This window comes from Salmo salar, chromosome ssa01, assembly GCF_905237065.1.
Source record: "Salmo salar chromosome ssa01, Ssal_v3.1, whole genome shotgun sequence".
Classification (NCBI taxonomy): Eukaryota; Metazoa; Chordata; class Actinopteri; order Salmoniformes; family Salmonidae; genus Salmo; species Salmo salar.
The window spans coordinates 38434425-38453666 of NC_059442.1; the positions used below are offsets into that span (position 1 = coordinate 38434425).

General features: G+C 41.7%; 1 protein-coding gene and 1 pseudogene across 3 annotated transcripts in view; both read right to left on the reverse strand.

Moving 5' to 3' along the window:
- Positions 1-7189, reverse strand: part of LOC106602003 (bromodomain adjacent to zinc finger domain protein 1A) — a 46227-nt gene extending 39038 nt beyond the window's left edge. For 2 of the 3 annotated variants that reach the window (XM_014194462.2, XM_014194448.2), the window contains exons 1-3: positions 7049-7189; positions 6583-6732; positions 4776-5054 (exon numbers count right to left, since the gene is read on the reverse strand). In XM_014194462.2, the coding sequence (XP_014049937.1) occupies positions 4776-5054; positions 6583-6695 (392 nt within the window). In that variant the 5' untranslated portion in view covers positions 6696-6732; positions 7049-7189. The remainder of the gene's footprint in view (positions 1-4775; positions 5055-6582; positions 6733-7048) is intronic. The other variant, XM_014194456.2, reaches the window with a different exon arrangement.
- Positions 7190-8548: 1359 nt separating this feature from the next.
- Positions 8549-11237, reverse strand: LOC106602748 (uncharacterized; annotated as a pseudogene).
- Between the last annotated feature and the right edge of the window lie 8005 nt (positions 11238-19242).

Sequence of the window (19242 nt, forward strand, 5' to 3'; positions counted from 1 at the left end):
TTTTCCGAAAGCAGAGTATGTTTACTTTGAGGTAAAATGAAAGACCTTTTCCCCCCCAAACGTTGTTCCAAAGAATTAACAGAGAATCTAAATTATGATTTCTTAACTAAATATTAAAATTATTATTCAAGAACATTTTATTTGTGGTTTACATAACCACCTAAAAGCAACTGCATCCTCTATAAATATGAAAGTAAATACCAAACACTTGTTTAGTTTACCTTCTTAGGTACCACTTAGAGATTTGTCCATCTAGCCATGGCAGTGGATAAGAACGCAGACGTGTTTGTACTGAAGCACAACAAGTACACTAATAAACAAGGGCTGAATGAATTAAACTGTCTCAAAGTAAATCTGAAACTGCACTTCTCAAAAGATCAAACTACGCAGGCAAATCCTGTAACATGCAGTTCATAATGTCAACACTTTGCAAATCAAGCCTTATTTATAATGCACATTTCAGACAAAAGTAGATTCACTAAAGTGCTTTACAACAGTATTTTTATTTATTTATTTAACTAAGCAAGTCAGTTAAGAACAAATTCTTATTTTCAATGACGGCCTAGGAACAGTGGGTTAACTGCCTTGTTTAGGGGCAGAACGACAGATTTTTACCTTGTCAGCTCTGAGATTCGACCTCGCAACCTTTCGGTTACTGGCCCAACGCTCTAACCACTAGGCTGCCATAGAAATACTATGGTAAGGTTGTTCAGAGATACTTTTGAGGAGATGGGAAACGTCATTGGAATCGTATTCACACCCATTGTGTACGTTTCCAATGCATCGTCAAAGGACCGCGCAGTGCATTCTGGGCGACTCTGACAAGGAGAGCTCTTCTTCACAGAGTGTATGGGCGTCAATGGGGCACTACCTCAAAAACACATGAATTTCATTAACAAGTACAACATTACAAATATTTTCAGAAATGTCAGCTAATTAGCTTGTTCTGTAATATTGTATAGCTCTGGAATCGCGACAGAGAAAAATGGGCAGGTAGACTCATTCTATGACTTTGAGAAGAGATTGCATGACGATTACCTTAGCAACCTCGTGACGCAACATGACAACGTGAACGCGATTGGTCGACCGTCTGCGGCATTACACAGTCCTCCATTCATTTCCCAATGGGATTTCCATCTGCTCTTCTCTCTATCTCTGACTTGTGATCACAATGTACTGTCTGCTATGACAAGCACACGCTAGCTGTTAATTACGAAAATGTTCTTACTTAAACCATAATGTAAATTACACTTACTCAATACAAAATGTATTGGCTATACATCTCAACTGCAAATGGCAGGCAGGCGCTGATGACAAAACATTAAAGGAAAATGCCTGCCGCACTGGTTTTAGTCACACTTTCCAATTTAGCTAATCTTCTCATCATGAATAAAACACATGGACTGAACGATAGATCAGCGCCAACTAAATAAACCCAATAACATAACACTGTTACTGTCTGGGCCTATTGTTTGTATGAAGGATGAGTCAGTGTTGACTTTTGCACCAGTCCAGGGTCACACATAAGTAACACAGACTGCTTGCTGGCTAAATAGAGCCTAACTACATTGCTGGTTAGCTAGTCAGCTAATGTTAACCAAGTGAGCATGCGCTGAGGACAGGGCTGCTTGCTTGCTTAAGTGTACTTTTGATGACTTAATTATTCAAATATACTGTCGTTGGCAAGCTGCTCACTGTGAAATCACTATGCCCACTGACTCTCACGTCGTGATTTACGGACTGAATGATGTTCAATGAGCAGCTCGTCTTCAGGCAACCATTGAACCTTTCTAAAAATGACAAATTAGCACACGTATTTGTTCATTCTATGTACATAATATTGGTGTTTTACCGGTGGAATAAAGCCCGATACAAATATTTCTGTTAGGTTAATATCGGCCGATAAATAGGTCAACCGATTTATCGGTCAGGCTCTAAAAAAACCCACATCCAATCTTGAATGAAATAAGCGAGTAACTACTAGTAACTGTACTTGCAACAATAATCATGGTATTAGAATTGAAAGAATAGTCATTGGTAGATGCCCGGACTTTAACAAGGGTATTTGTAACTTGAGACATGCCCTCACTAATACCTAATCCACTGGCCTAACCCAAAAACACTGAACCTGCTTTCAGGCATTTAACTTACGCACATCAGGCTAAGCACTCAAGTCAGAAACAACTGACAAGAGCGTGTTGGCTGAGTAAATCCCTCAGAGCCCAGCCCAGCCAGAAGCCACATGGCAATTGTCCCTGCATGCGCCTGCTTCCCCTGCGCCTTCTCCCTCCCTCCTCCCCTGCTGTGGGTCCATGTTTCTTCTTGTCTGGCTGGCTGCCTCTCTGCGCTGCCTACCACCAAGCCATGATGAGGTGATGTCTGGGACAACTCCTTGTGCTGGCTTAGCCAACCACAGCACCCGCCTTAGCTCCACCCACTCACTTCTGTTGTGTTATCTCCAAATAGCAAGGTCAGCTCATGATGGCTGACTGATCTCCTCTCAGAATACAGAAGAGGGCCCTTTATAGTGATTTTATCCATATGCTCAGTAGATTCTATAACCTAACAGCCAAAGGATTACAAACTGGTGGTATGAGGGTTAATGGTTAGAGTTTTGGGACTCTTGCTAAATAAGCATGACCTGTGGGTATTGTACAGACAAAGCTGGCAGATATGAGGGAGGGACAGAGAAGTCATTGGACCACACCCAGTCATCAGTTCTCCTCTGGTGCCCATCTCCAAACAGCTCATGGCCAACTCAGCCATGTATATGTTTACTACAGAGCACATGGTTCCACTGCCAAAGAGCTGGGATCTACTGTCACAGAGGTAATGCTAGTGAACATAAAACATTTAATGAATTCTCCTTCGGCTAAATAGGGAAACCATCAGTGGCTCATAAGGAGACAGTAAAAGGCATTGAACTCTTTCAGGAAGACGATTTAAAACCAAATGGTGAAAAGAGAAACTGATGACACTGGATGAGGTCATACAGTGCCTTGCGAAAGTATTCGGCCCCCTTGAACTTTGACCTTTTGCCACATTTCAGGCTTCAAACATAAAGATATAAAACTAATTTTTTGTGAATAATCAACAACAAGTGGGACACAATTATGAAGTGGAACGGAATTTATTGGATATTTCAAACTTTTTTAACAAATAAAAAACTGAAAAATTGGCCGTGCAAAATTATTCAGCCCCTTTACTTTCAGTGCAGCAAACTCTCTCCAGAAGTTCAGTGAGGATCTCTGAATGATCCAATGTTGACCTAAATGACTAATGATGATAAATAGAATCCACCTGTGTGTAATCAAGTCTCCGTATAAATGCACCTGCTCTGTGATAGTCTCAGAGGTCCGTTTAAAGCGCAGAGAGCATCATGAAGAACAAGGAACACAGCAGGCAGGTCCGAGATACTGTTGTGGAGAAGTTTAAAGCCTGATTTGGATACAAAAACATTTCCCAAGCTTTAAACATCCCAAGGAGCACTGTGCAAGCGATAATATTGAAATGGAAGGAGTATCAGACCACTGCAAATCTACGAAGACCCGGCCGTCCCTCTAAACTTTCAGCTCATACAAGAAGACTGATCAGAGATGCAGCCAAGAGGCCCATGATCACTCTGGATGAACTGCAGAGATCTACAGCTGAGTTGGGAGACTCTGTCCATAGGACAACAATCAGTCATATACTGCACAAATCTGGCCTTTATGGAAGAGTGGCAAGAAGAAAGCCATTTCTTAAAGATATCCATAAAAAGTGTTGTTTAAAGTTTGCCACTAGCCACCTGGGAGACACACCAAACATGTGGAAGAAGGTGCTCTGGTCAGATGAAACCAAAATCGAACTTTTTGGCAACAATGCAAAACGTTATGTTTGGCGTAAAAGCAACACCGCTCATCACCCTGAACACACCATCCCCACTGTCAAACATGGTGGTGGCAGCATCATGGTTTGGGCCTGCTTTTCTTCAGCAGGGGCAGGGAAGATGGTTAAAATTGATGGGAAGATGGATGAAGCTAAATACAGGACCATTCTGGCAGAAAACCTGATGGAGTCTGCAAAAGACCTGAGACTGGGACGGAGATTTGTCTTCCAACAAGACAATGATCCAAAACATAAAGCAAAATCTACAATGGAATGGTTCACAAATAAACATATCCAGGTGTTAGAATGGCCAAGTCAAAGTCCAGACCTGAATCCAATCGAGAATCTGTGGAAAGAACTGAAAACTGCTGTTCACAAACGCTCTCCATCCAACCTCACTGAGCTCAAGCTGTTTTGCAAGGAGGAATGGGCAAAAATTTCAGTCTCTCGATGTGCAAAACTGATAGAGACATACCCCAAGCGACTTACAGCTGTAATCGCAGCAAAAGGTGGCGCTACAAAGTATTAACTTAAGGGGGCTGAATAATTTTGCACGCCCAATTTTTCCGTTTTTTATTTGTTAAAAAAGTTTGATTGTGTCCCACTTGTTGTTGATTCTTCACAAAAAATGACAGTTTTATATCTTTATGTTTGAAGCCTGAAATGTGGCAAAAGATCAAAGTTCAAGGGGGCCGAATACTTTCGCAAGGCACTGCATGTGTAAAATAAAGTAAAACTGAAGATGCTAGGTGTGGTCATATGGATAAAACCAACACTTGTGATGAGGGTAGGTGAGATCATCATATGGATAAAATCACTACCTGACACTGGTGTGACTAAGAACACCCAGAGTACAGTAAAGTAAAGCTGATGCTAGGTGAGGTCATATGGATAAATCAACACTTTACCTGGTACCGGAGCGGTTCACAACATCCACGATCTCCCCAGGAAAAAACCTCTCCCTGGCATAAGAATACACATCATCACAGATCTCGTGGAGCCGGGTACGGAATGTGAGGGCTGTGAGGTGCAGCAAGGGGACCACCAGGGCTGAGGGGAAGCTCTGCAGGCTACGACGGCCCCTCTTCTCACTCTCCAGGGCTTCCAGGTAGGTCAGGCCAGGCTTGCCTGTCACCGCACAACTCCACACCAAGCTGTTGCATAAGATGGTCCTCTCAAAGAACTCACTGTGGGGAGACAGGGTGGTTCTGGTCATTGCATATTCCCTAATGTGTACTACTGTGGAGGCTGGTGGGAGGAGCTATAGGAGGACAGGCTCATTGTAATGGCTGGAATGGTATTAATGGAACGGAGTCAAACATGTGGTTTCCTTGAGTGCAATGTGTTTGATACCGTTCCATTGATTCCACTCTGGCCATTACAATGAGCCTGTCCTCTTATAGCTCCTCCCACCAGCCTCCACTGGTGTACTACTTTCAACCAGGGCCCTAATGTGTGACAGCATGAAATGAAAGTGTTCACCAATTTTGCTGGACAGAGGCAAAATATTGCTGCCCACACAATCACTGGAGGCCAGGAAAACCCATGCTCCCCAGATCACTATTGAAAACATTGTTGCATACAATTTATGCCTTGCTTATCTCTGTATACTGTAAACTTTAGGCTTTTCAAAGGTCTCTGCACATAGACAGGATCTTGAAAAACCTCAGTCCTGAAGTTTCTTTAGTCATGTTGATAGATCTGTCACATGAGTAAATACAATTCCAAAGAAACCATACCTCGAAAATATTTTAACAAAAACAATCTAATATAAAATAGTTTTTAAATAATAAAAACAACTAAGATGTCCATCACTGTACTAAATTTGCAATAAAAACATGCCATGGCCAACTTGTGGTTTGTCTGGAATATATGGATCTGGGTGCCATTGTTTACTTTTTTTTTTGTCAGAGTTTGTTATTCGTTGGTAAGTCAAAAATGTGTCGTCGTCTATGCTTAACAATTTGCCCCCAAAAATATTCACTATCAACTACATAACAGTTAGCATTTTGATTCCTAGTTAGCTAGCTACAATAAACAATCACACAACAATACAATAGCCCCGACCACGTTTCTCACGCTAACCGAGACAGAAAAGTTGTGAGGAGCAGATCTGCCCTCATCCTTCGACTTATGTGAGCAGAGAACCGTCCCATAACTTTCAACAAGATTGGTTTACTACACCAGCATGTTATTCGACAGATATTACAATACATTGTGGCAATAACAACCTGAACTCTAATTAAAGTCGACTCAAGTTGAATAGTTTGCAGGGCTAGCTTCCAGCTGGCTAGCAGGCCCAACTAAATACTTGGTTAGCTCGGCTGGTAGAGGTAACGTTAGCTACTCGCTTCAACACTAGTAGCCGCTTGGCTAGCTAGTTAGCAATGATTTAGTTAGCTAGCTAACGTTACACCTAACAAACAACAATGACAACTGAACTGGATATAAATTGCAGTTCTGACCAATTTCATCTGATGGCTAGTTAAGTAGGTGCCAGTCAGAAAATACATTAAAGATATTCAAACTAGTTTATAATAGTAAGTACTTTGTCGCTCTTCCTACATTGCAGTTGATTTTAGCTAAGTAACGTTACCTAACGTTTGCTGTCACTTCGGTTTAACTTTTCTCACTCGAGTTGAAACAATATTTGATGGTGATTTTCTATAATGATTCTGAAATTGTAATTAAGTTATTCGTTTGGACTTCACGTACTCATAAGTCCTGAAGATTTCATGCGTGACTTTGCAAAGGAATACTTCTTCATCTGGTTTTAGGTCCGCTGGGGGCTTCTGTCTGACGAAAGGCTTTCTGTGGAGAAGCGGCATCTTTCTTTATCTTCGTCTTCTCTTGATCGGTCCCTGACTTTCAAAAAAAGAGGGAAAAAGAAGGCCAGAAAGACTTATTTAAAAGTTTTAACAGCAAACATTGGCAATAAACAAAGTGCAATGACCCGAATATTGTAAAAATGTACGACAATTTAAGAGGAAATCCAGCCTTTGTTAATGACACATGCTTCCCAGTCAGTCTCACACACAAAAGTGAAGCTATTCCAACCAACCACATGAAAATGTGCTCAACGACTGACAATCTATTTCTGATATTATCAATAAAAACGTCGATGTTCAAACCACCGGATAACAATGTTGCATACTAGAGGAAGAATCCAAAAGAGGTTTACCGGTTCGGTTGTGTATCGTTGATACGATAATACGCGGGAGAAATATACAAAAAGTCCGCGGACTGCCCCACTTCTCCGGCGGACCGACACCGTGTTGACGACAAGTTTGATCAGCTCTAGTTGTTCACAGACAAGGAAGCGTTGGGTGGGGGTGGGGGGGTAGCCTGAGTGAAGACTCTTATTGGTTGTTTGTCCCGCCACTCGCATCATCACCACCAATCACGTTTATGTTCATTGAACATCAAAGGAGTGAAGAAGCCATATTTTGTACTACTGAACCAGAGCATACAACATTTTTACAGATCTAAGTGAAAGTCATCATAATCAGTTCCAACATTATAGCAGATAAACAGAATATTGAGGGTTATTGAAGACCTATATTCAAGATGGTGTCTACTGCTTGTTTAGCACAACATGATGCCTGTCTGATGTAGGTACAGAGCTATATAACCAAGGTGCCAAATCCTCCAAGGTGGTTGTAATTACAATGGCCACAGAGTCCAAATGAAGCACTATTAAATCTCTGCAAAAATGATGGGTTTCAGTGATTGAGAGACAAGGCCATGCTGTTGGAGGGGAAAACTGAATTTCCGTACAGCTGGTGCCAGTTAAAAGCCACTTTCTGCACAATTATGCTACCCTCCCATGAATTCACTGAATTGTAAAGTACATGACATTATCCCAGTGATAGTTTGGATTTCCTGTCACAGATCACTTGGTCATCTTGATAGATTTTTATTCCTTGAACATGATATGATAAGGCACAGTCCTATACGAAAGCGTATCTGCATTGCAGCAGAAAGTCAATTTCCAAGGGACAGAAAGTCTGAAGGGATGTTTGGTCTTCACTCGGGGTCACAGATCCTATAAAGGTGTATCTCTTTGAATGCGTCCGGGCCACCGTCCTTCCCCAGATAGACGTTGTAATCCAGAGGTACATTATCTACTCACTGGCTAAGGTTGATCCCTCCCTGAAGGACGAGCACAGGACAGCATTAGGAGTGTGCATTATGCTTGATGTGACACATCATAGAAACATTACATTCTCAAAGTGTGGAAAACAAAAATGTTCAGTATTTACCTGAAGTTTTTTTATTAACCTTTATTTAACTAGGCAAGTCAGTTAAGAACAAATTCTTATTTTCAATCCCAGCCTAGGAACAGTGGGTTAACTGCCTTGTTCAGGGGCAGAACGACATATTTTTACCTTGTCAGCTCGGGGATTCAATCTTGCAACCTTTCAGTTACTAGTCCAACACTCTAACCACTAGGCTAACTGCCGCTCCAAGTAAGTAATGAATTAACGAAAGTGCTTCCTGGAGGCTTGAAACTATAATCAATAGAGCACAAGTGGAGTACTTTCATGGTGGTCTGGGTCATCTTTTTTTTTAAACGAACTGAAAGAATGAGGGACTACTTAGACTTGTCCAATAAGAAACACTAATTTCTGTTATCAGTTGCAAACAGTGTGCCCAAATGAATACACCCCAGGTAATGGTGTCTAATGCTTACCTACTTCATTTGATCATTGGGCTGTAGAAAGTACTCAAACACATTGTTCATGATGAGACAATATGAATTCTGTAACAGGGAATCCTGAGTCATGTTATCTGCATGGATGACCTGGGGAAATGTGAGACAATGAGAGAAAGCTGTGGCACTTATATTCTTCAAAAATATAAGACAAAGATAAGTTCAAGAGACAAACTCAAATCAAATTGTATTTGTCAAATGCACAGAATACAACAGGTGTAGACCTCACAGTGAAATGCTTACTGAAAAGCCCTTAACACTTTTTTTCTTAAAACTGCATTGTTGGTTAAGTATTTATTAAAATAAACTGCAGTAAAAAAATTAGAAATAACATTTAAAAACGTTGTTGAAAAATAACAAATAATTAAGGAGCAACAATAAAATAACAGTTGCGAGGCAATATACAGGGGGTACTAATGATCACTTTATCTGTATTCGGTCACTGAAGCCATACTTCTCCACAGCCATATTCTGAAGCCTGATAAACTCTGCACTGATCTCTACCCCAACAAGCCGTGCTGCAGAGCTGTACAGGTACCCCTGAAGCACAAACAGATGACTGGAAGAGTAAATACTTTTGTGCCAAAGCATTCATGAAACTGATTTTCCTGCAATATTGTCCACCACTAGTCTCCCAGTCACTGGTAGGACATACTGGAACAGGAACTGGAGCTCCAGTATGGAAGAGTGAGAGATGAACTCAGAATAGAAACATAAAAAAATAGACATTCATTTTGACACAATGCTGCTATATGAGGTTTATAACCCGACCCTCATCTTACACATCTACTAATTATTGATAGGCCACTGTAACTCAAGTAAGTACAATAGTTGGCTATGCAAGGCAACAAACCTGCCCAGGGGAGCTGTTCTGTGAGAGCCACATTTCAGGCAGTAGTTGCGGCTCATCTTGCCCTCCTCACAGAGTGTATCTACTGTCTCCACGACATACAGGAAAGCATCCTCATGCAGTGTGGGCTGGGGGTTCTGCTGGGTCTGAGTAATCAATTAATGCTAAACAGAATTAGTTTTGTTGAAACCTGTAAGCAGGAAGTCATTCCGCTGTAGTTTGTTTTATTTGATTCCTCACTGAAAATAAAAAGGTACACACACCTCGCACCAAGTACAAGAACCCAGCTAGTAAATCTGGTGTAAAAGTGTTGGTTGTATCATGAAAGCAATTACTGTTACACACCTTCTGAATAGCCAAGGACTCCAAAAGAAGACATATCCTGAGATCCTATGAAGCACTTTGAAGTATAACCTTTTGATTGTCAACCAACTCATCATCCAATTTATCTGCAAGAAACAAAACGGACTAGCTAAATTTATACAGTTGAGTCAATATTATCCAACATGATCATGGTATGGTTGATTTCAGTTGCGGCCCGTCATTCAGGGAAGGTGGGGCAGAGCCCCATCTGTTTTGAGCCCCACCTGTTTTGCTTAAAATTAAAATTAAATAGAAATCAGTCTGTTTTTTTAATTCTGGCATTAATTCGTGTCACATATCAGTTTGTAAACAATGTCAAAAATATCTAAATATCCTTGAGTTAATAAAGCTGCATACAAACATGGTCTCTTTCTTGAGTGAGTCAGCCAAGCTCAATGCTTTCTGTGTTGGAGGGGCAGCCAGCGAAAGCACAGAGCATAGGCGTTGGTAATGTTCTCTAGTTGCACCGTGATTGGCTCAGTGTTTTGTCACTCATGGGGACACTACCTCACCACAGAATCTACAGGGAGAGCTAGGCAGTTCAAGCCCCTTTGGGTTCTGCCATGTATTTACAGCAGAAGTGCCCATCAAAGAAGGCTCAAGGTCCTAGAGTATGCCGAGTTTCGTGTAGGCTTCCCATGGCATGACGTTTTGATATCCATGTAAATCTCTCTCGGACAAGGTGACCTTTATCAATATATTCACCTGTATTTACCCCCCCCTCCCCCCAAAAAATGAACCGCTAATTAGCTGCTAATGTGGCTATCATAAAGAACTACAAATGCAATGTTGATCTGGACAAGACTGCTGAATCGAGGCAAAGGTAAGAATCGTTTAACTATCTAATGTTAGCTAAATGTAGTAATGAATAAATTGGCAACATTTCTTTAAATTGACAATTCTGTGAACTGTCTTGTGCAAGTTTTAAATTGACACAATACCTGTTAGCAAAGGTGTCAGCCTATAGATGAAGTGCTGGAGCTTGCAGGGATTTGCAGTTTTGTATGATATCTATTTTGATGCTAATTAGCATTTTCGAATCCGAGAGTAAATAGAATCGAATATATTGATAAAAGTTACCTTGTCCGAGAGAGATTTACATGCTTATCAAAACGTCACGCCAGGGTAAGCCTACATGAAACACAGCAGACTCTATGACCTTGAGAGCCTTCTTGGACGGGCACTTCTGCTGTAATTCTATTACTAAAATCTGTTTCTAAAATCTTCAATGGGAAAAATAAATGGTGGAAAAACCAATGGAACCATTTCCCTGTTTGACCGCTAGGTTTTATGGGTATTATTATGACAGTGGGGCTCTACTGGCCACAGATAAAAGAATGTCAAATCACGTTATGTCTACCATAGCTTTGATTGGACTGATCATGTCAACATTATATATTCAAAATCTTAGCTAGCAAGCTAGCTACCTAGACAAGAAGTCATCACTACGAATCACGTCGACAATCTACTGCAAAATCCTTTTCAATCCTTGCCATATGAAGAGAAATGATACATATATCATTTCGGGTGCTCATCTGCCATTGGACATAAACATTACACTACATGGTCGGAAATCGATAATTCAACAATGAGTGCGTAAATTCAACAATAAGTGGTTTGGAAGGAATCAGTGGCTAACTGGGAGCGCTGCAAAGCGATCACTATTTTGCTCCCCCTACCTGCTATTAGATGGAGAGGGTTCGTGGTAATGACTGAAGCAGAATAAGTGGAATCAGAGTCTGGGTTTAAGCGTTTAAAACATCTGTCTGAAAGGGTCTCTTTTCCAGGCTTCAAAACATTCACACGCAACACCTTGGGCTAGAAAAGGTATAATAGATTGGCCAAGCTGTCAATCCAGCATGACTCCATCCAGAGAATGCCAGGCTTTGATGACAAAGTTTGATGACAAAGTTTACCCACAAAACCGCTTCGCCACCTTCTTGTTCAAGTTTGCACAACAACTGTGAGTCCAAAAATATTTATTGTATGCTGCTGCATAAATGCTGTAATATGCCAGGGAGATATGTATACTGTAGCTAACAAAGTAATACTAAGTGTTTGTTGTGTAGTAAACTGTTAGTAGCCCATGTGTGTCACCCAGGGTTGCCAGATCTAGTTGAAATGTATAGCCCAGTGACCTCTCAAATCCCACCCACAAGGCCTGAAAAGTATTCCAAAATGGGTTTTTTCAGCAGCAAGAGAGGAGTCGACACCTTTATCCAATAAACCCCTGCTCTGTCTCCATGACTCAGCTGCCTGCTGCAGCGCTCTCTCAACCAGTGCTCAACACACACACACCCAACATATAAACAAAAATATAAACACAACATGCAACAATTTCAAAGATTTTACTGATTTAGAGTAAATTAATTAGGCCCTAATCTATGGATTTCACATGACTGGGAATACAGATATGCATCTGTTGGTCACAGATACCTTAAAAATAATTGGCCTCACAATGGTCCTCAGGATCCCGTCACAGTATTTCTTTGCATTCAAATTTCCATCAATAAAAGAACTGTGTTTTGTTGTCCGTAGCTTATGCCTGTCCATACCATAACCCCACCACCACTATGGGGCACTCTGTTCACAACGTTGACATCAGGAAACTGCTCGCCCACACGACGCCATACAGATGGTCTGTGGTTGTGAGGCCAGTTGGACGTACTGCCAAATTCTCTAAAACGAAGTTTGTCGCTTATGGTAGAGAAATGAACATTAAATTCTCTGGCAACAGCTCTGGTGGACATTCCTGCAGTCAGCATACCAATTGCACTCTCCCTCAAAACTTGAGACATCTGTGGCATTGTGTTGTGTGACAAACCCCCACATTTTAAAGTGGCCTTTTATTGTCCCCGGCACAAGGTGCACCTGTGTAATGATCAGACTGTTTAATCAGCTTCTTGATATGCCACAACTGTCAGGTGGATGGATTATCTTGGCAAATAAGAAATGTTCACTAACAGGGGTGTAAACAAATTTGTAAACAAAATTTGAGAAAAATAAGCTTTTTGTGTGTATAGAACATTTCTGCGCCAACACTTTACATGTTGCGTTTACATACACCTTAGCCAAATACATGTAAACTCAGTTTTTCACAATTCCTGACATTTAATCCTAGTAAAAATTCCCTGTCTTGGGTCAGTTAGGATCACCACTTTATTTTAAGAATGTGAAATGTCAGAATAATAGTAGAGAGTGATTTATTTCAGCTTTTATTTCTTTCATCACATTCCCAGTAGGTCAGAAGTTTGCATACACTCAATTAGTATTTAGTAGCTTTGCCTTTAAATTGTTTAACTTGGTCAAATGTTTCGGGTAGCATTCCATAAGCTTCCCACGTTTCCCTGTGGCTCAGTTGGTAGAGCATGGTGTTTGCAACGCCAGGGTTGTGGGTTCGATTCCCACGGGGGGGCAGCACAGAAAAAAAATGTATGAAATTGTATGAAATGTATGCATTCACTACTGTAAGTCGCTCTGGATAAGAGCGTCTGCTAAATGACTAAAATGTAAATGTAATAAGTTTGGTGAATTTTGGCCCATTCCTCCTGACAGAGCTGGTGTAACTGAGTCAGGTTTCTATGCCTCCTTGCTCGCACACACTTTTTCAGTTCTTCCCACAAATTTTCTATGGGATTGAGGTCAGGGCTTTGTGATGCCCACTACAATACCTTGACTTTGTTGTCCTTAAGCCATTTTGCCACAACTTGGGAAGTATGCTTGGGGTCATTGTCCATTTGGAAGACCCATTTGCAACCAAGCTTTAACTTCCTGACTGATGTCTTGAGATGTTGCTTTAATATATCCACATAATTTTCCTGCCTCATGATGCCATCTATTTTGTGAAGTGCAACAGTCCTTCCTGCAGCAAAGCACCCCCACAACATGATGCTGCCACCCCCGTGCTTCACGGTTTGGATGGTGTTCTTCGGCTTACAAGCCTCCCCCTTTTTCCTCCAAACATAACAATGGTCATTATGGCCAAACTGTTCTATTTTTGTTTCACCAGACCAGAGCACATTTCTCCAAGAAGTACAATCTTTGTCCCCGTGTGCAGTTGGAAACCATAGTCTGGCTTTTTTATGGCGGTTTAGGAGCAGTGGATTCTTTCTTGCTGAGCGGCCTTTCAGGTTATGTTGATATAGGACTCGTTTCACTGTGGCTATAGATACTTTTGTACCTGTTTCCTCCAGCATCTTCACAACGTCCTTTGCTGTTGTTCTGGGATTGATTAGCAGTTTTCGCACCAAAGTACGTTCATCTCTAGGAGACAGAATGCGTCTCCTTCCTGAGCGGTATGACGGCTGCGTGGGTCCCATGGTGTTTATACTTGCGTACTATTGTTTGTACAGATGAACGTGGTACCTTCAGGCGTTTGGAAATTGCTTCCAAGGATAAACCAGACTTGTGGAGTTCTACAAAAAAAAATTATGTGGTCTTGGCTGATTTTTGATTTTCCCATGATGTCAAGCAAAGAGGCACTGAGTTTGAAGTTAGGCCTTGAAATACATCCGCAGGTACACCTCCAACTGACTCAAATGACGTTAATTAGCCTATCAGAAACTTCAAAAGTCATGACATAAATTTCTGGAGTTATCCAAGCTGTTTAAAGGCACAGTCAACTTAGTGTATGTAAACTTTTGACCCACTGGAGATCATCAAATCAAAAATCAAATCAAATTTATTTATATAGCCCTTCGTACATCAGCTGATATCTCAAAGTGCTGTACAGAAACCCAGCCTAAAACCCCAAACAGCAAGCAATGCATGTGAAAGAAGCACGGTGGCTAGGAAAAACTCCCTAGGAAAAACTCCCTAGAAAGGCCAAAAACCTAGGAAGAAACCTAGAGAGGAACCAGGCTATGAGGGGTGGCCAGTCCTCTTCTGGCTGTGCAGGGTGGATATTATAACAGAACATGGTCAAGATGTTAAAATGTTCATAAATGACCAGCATGGTCAAATAATAATGATCATAGTAGTTAATCAAGCACGTCCGGTGAACAGGTCAGGGTTCCATAGCCACAGGCAGAACAGTTGAAACTGGAGCAGCAGCACGGCCAGGTGGACTGGGGACAGCAAGGAGTCATCATACCAGGTAGTCCTGAGGCATGGTCCTAGGGCTCAGGTCCTCCGAGAGAAAGACAGAAAGAGAGAATTAGAGAGAGCATATTTAAATTCACACAGGACACCGGATAAGACAAGAGAAATACTCCAGATGTAACAGACTGACCCTAGCCCCCCGACACATAAACTACTGCAGCATAAATACTGGAGGCTGAGACAGGAGGGATCAGAAGACACTGTGGCCCCATCCGATGATACCCCCGGACAGGGCCAAACAGGCAGGATATAACCCCACCCACTTTGCCAAAGCACAGCCCCCACACCACCAGAGGGATGTCTCCAACCACCAACTTGTGATATATGATATAGTGAATTATAAATGAAATAATCTGTCTGTAATCAATTGTTGGAACAATTACTTGTGTCATGCACAAAGTATATTTCCTAACCGACTTGCCAAAACTATAGTTTGTTAACAAGAAATTTGTGGAGTGGTTGAAAAACGAGTTTTAATGACTCCAACCTAAGTGTATGTAAACTTCTGACTTCAACTGTATATATACAGTACCAGTCAAAAGTTTGGACAAACCTACTCATTCAAGGGTTTTTCTTTATTTTTACTAATTTCTACATTGTAGAATAATAGTGAAGATATCAAAACTATGAAATAACACATATGGAATCATGTAGTAACCAAAAAAGTGTTAAACAAATTTTATAGTTGATATTTGAGATTCTTCAAAGTCGCCACCCTTTGCCTTGATGACAGCTTTGCACTCCCGGCATTCTTCTGACCAACTTCACCTGGAATGCTTTTCCAACGGTCTTGGAGTTCCCACATATGCTGAGCACTTGTTGGCTGCTTTTCCTTCGCTTTACGGTCCAACACATTCCAAACTATCGTTGAGGTCAGGTGATTTGTGGAGGCCAGATCATCTGATGCAGCACTTCATCACTCTCCTTTTTGGTCAAATAGCCCTTACACAGCCTGAAAGTGTGTTAGGTCATTGTCCTGTTGAAAAACAAATGATAGTCCCACTAAGAGCAAACCTGATGGGATGGCGTATCGCTGCAGAATGCTGTGGTAGCCATGCTGGTTAAGTGTGCCTTGAATTCTAAATAAATCACAGACAATGCCACCAGCAAAGCAACCCCACACTTTCCATGCTTCACGGTGGGAACGACCCGTGGAGATCATCCGTTCACTTACTCGGCGTCTCACAAAGACACGGCAGTTGGAACCAAAAATCTCAAATTTGGACTCATTAGACCACCGGTCTAATGTCCATTGCTCGTGTTTCTTGGCCAAAGCAAGTCTCTTATTTTTATTGGTGTCCTTTAGTAGTGGTTTCTTTGCAGCAATTCGACCATGAAGGCCTGATTTACGCAGTCTCCTCTGAACAGTTGATGTTGAGATGTGTCTGTTACTTGAACTCTGTGAAGCATTTAATTGGGCTGTAATTTCTGAGGCTGGTAACTCTAATGAACTTATCCTCTGCAGCAGTGGTAACTCTGGGTCTTCCTTTCCTGTGGCGGTCCTCATGAGAACTAGTTTCATCATAGCACTTGATGGTTTTTGCGACTGCACTTGAAGAAACTTTCAAAGTTTTTGAAATATTCCAGATTGACTGACCTTCATGTCTAAAAGTAATTATGGATTGTCGTTTCTCTTTGCTTATTTGAGCTGTTCTTGCCATAATATTGACTTGGTCTTTTACCAAATAGAGCCCTACTAACTATTACTAGTTAGTAGGGCTCTTTTTTCCCCTCAGACGTACGTAGGATTTAGACAACCGTGAGTGCCCACACTTCAGCACAGTTGGTAGCGGCACGCACCTTTAACGTTTGCGGACCGCCATCATGTCAAATATGAAGGAACAACCCGCAGACACTGCCTCCCGTGGAATGAGTGACAAATCTGTGGGCACCATTTGTCACCATTATAGTCCAATTGATGTATTGTGGCTTCGCTGGCATACATGAGCCGTCAGAAAAATATTTTGCCCCGTTAAGATTTACATGCTAAAATCGCTTTTGGTTGATTTAGGCTCAATATAGCCCATTCATAGAAGGTAATGCTAGTGCTTTAGTGTCTATTCACTTATACATCTGCTGTAAGGGAAATGCTCCGACACCACACAAACACGCTGTCTAAATGTTAATACACCTCGATTGGGATACGATTTTGTAAACATTTGGAGTTGAACTTTCAATCTGAGAGAAAATTGTTCAAATACAATAGAGCCACTTACTGTGGGCAGTTCAGCAAATCTTCACGCGAATGTTTTGAATACCACATGTTCCCATATGGAAATGTCAAATGGCTCATTAGAAATGGAAGCGAGAGGTAAAAGTATGTGTAATACCTTGGCTGGAGGCTGGAGGCTGCGTTACTGAAAACACAGGTTGCAACTTTGCTAATGTGTCCTGTTAGTGTATTTTTTGTATTTGCAAAGGATATCTGACAACCATGGTAAAATAACATTTTGGACAAGGATTATTAAACATTTCTAAACCATAACGTCAAGATTGTAGTTCACATTGAGGCAGCTGCGGTTCACTTTCAACTGAGTGGCCTACAGCAGTTGCACGACCAGCATGGTCTGAGCAAGGTGATTTAAGAAAAATTAGAAATGTAAAGCTAATGTCATGCTACCCTTACCATGAGGCTGAGAGAACGTTGCCGTTGAAGCCAATTTCCAGCAACTGTACACACACTGCATTCAGAAAGTATCCAAACCCCTCGACTTCTCCCACATTTTGTTAGCCTTATTCTACAATGTATATTTTTTTAAAGTGTCAAGCTACACAATGACAATGCAAAAACAGGTTTAGAAATGTCAAATGTTTTCAAAATTACTGAAATATCACATGTACATACAGTAAGTATTCAGACCCTTTACTCAGTACTTTGTGGAAGCACCATTGGCAGCAATTACAGCCGTGAGTCTTCTTGGGTATGAAGCTACAAACTTAGCACATCTGTATAAAGGGGGGGTTTCTCCCATTCTTCTCTGCCAGGTTGGATGGGGAGCGTCGCTGCACAGCTATTTTCAGGTCTCTTGAGAGATGTGCAATTGGTTTCAAGTCCAGGTTCTGGCTGGGCCACTCAAGGACATTCTGAGACTGCGTTGTCTTGGCTGTGTGCTTAAGGTCGTTGTCCTGTTGGAAGGTGAACCTTCACCCCAATCGGAGGTCCTGAGCACGCTGGAACAGGTTTTCATCAAGGATCTCTACTTTGCTCAGTTTAGCTTTCCCTCAATCCAGACTAGTTTCCTAGTCCCTGCTGCTGAAAAACATCCCCACAGCATGCTGCTGCCAGGTTTCTTCCAGAAGGGACACTTTGCATTCAGGCCAAAGAGTTCAAACTTGGTTTCATCAGACCAGAGAATCTTGTTTCTCATGGTCTGAGAGTGGGCTGTCTTGTGCCTTTTACTGAGGAGTGGCTTCTGTCTGGCCAATCTACCATAAAGGCCTAATTGGTGGAGTGCTGCAGAGATGGTTGTCCTTCTGGAAGGTTCTCCCAGCTCCACAGAGGAAATCAAGAGCTCGGTCAGAGTGACAATACAGTGCTTGGTCACCTCACTGACCAAGGCTCTTCTCCCCCGATTGCTCAATTTGGCTGGGCAGCCAGAGATAGTAAGTGTCTTGGTGGTTCCAAACTTCCATTTAAGAAAAATGAAGGCCACTGTTCTTGTGGACCTTCACCGCTGTCAAAATGTTTCGGTACCCTTCCCCCAGAGCTCTGTCTCAGCGCTCTACAGACAATTCCTTCAACCTCATGGCTTGGTTTTTGCTCTGACATGCACTGTCAACTGTGGGACCTTATATAGACAGGCGTGTGCTTTTCCAAATCATGTCCAATCAATTGAATTTATCACAGGTGGACTCCAATCAAGCTGTAGCAACATCTCAAGGATGATCAATGGAAACAGAATGCACCTGAGCTCAATTGCGAGTACATAGCAAAGGGTCTGAAGAATTATGTAAATAAGGTAATTCTGTTTTTTATTTGAGAGAAATGTGTAGTTGTATAGCTAATCTCATGCTATTCTACACATTTTACAATGACGCTGAGATAATTTAGCATTTTTAAAGCTAATTTCCTGCTATTCTTCACATTTGCCATGAGGCTGAGAGAACATTTAGCAGTTTTACAGCAAATTCCCTGTAATTCTATTTTTTTTGTTGCCATGGCTTATGACCTGTTCATATGCTATCTGGGAGGGGGACTGCCTTGCGGGGCGTGTTGTACACCAGTGATTGAGAACCCAAGAGATGACTAAATGCCCCCTTGGGTTCTCGAGAGCTAGACTCAAGAATCTATCTAATGTTGGGGTTAAATCAGAGGAGGCTGATGGGAGGAGCTATAGGAGGACGGGCT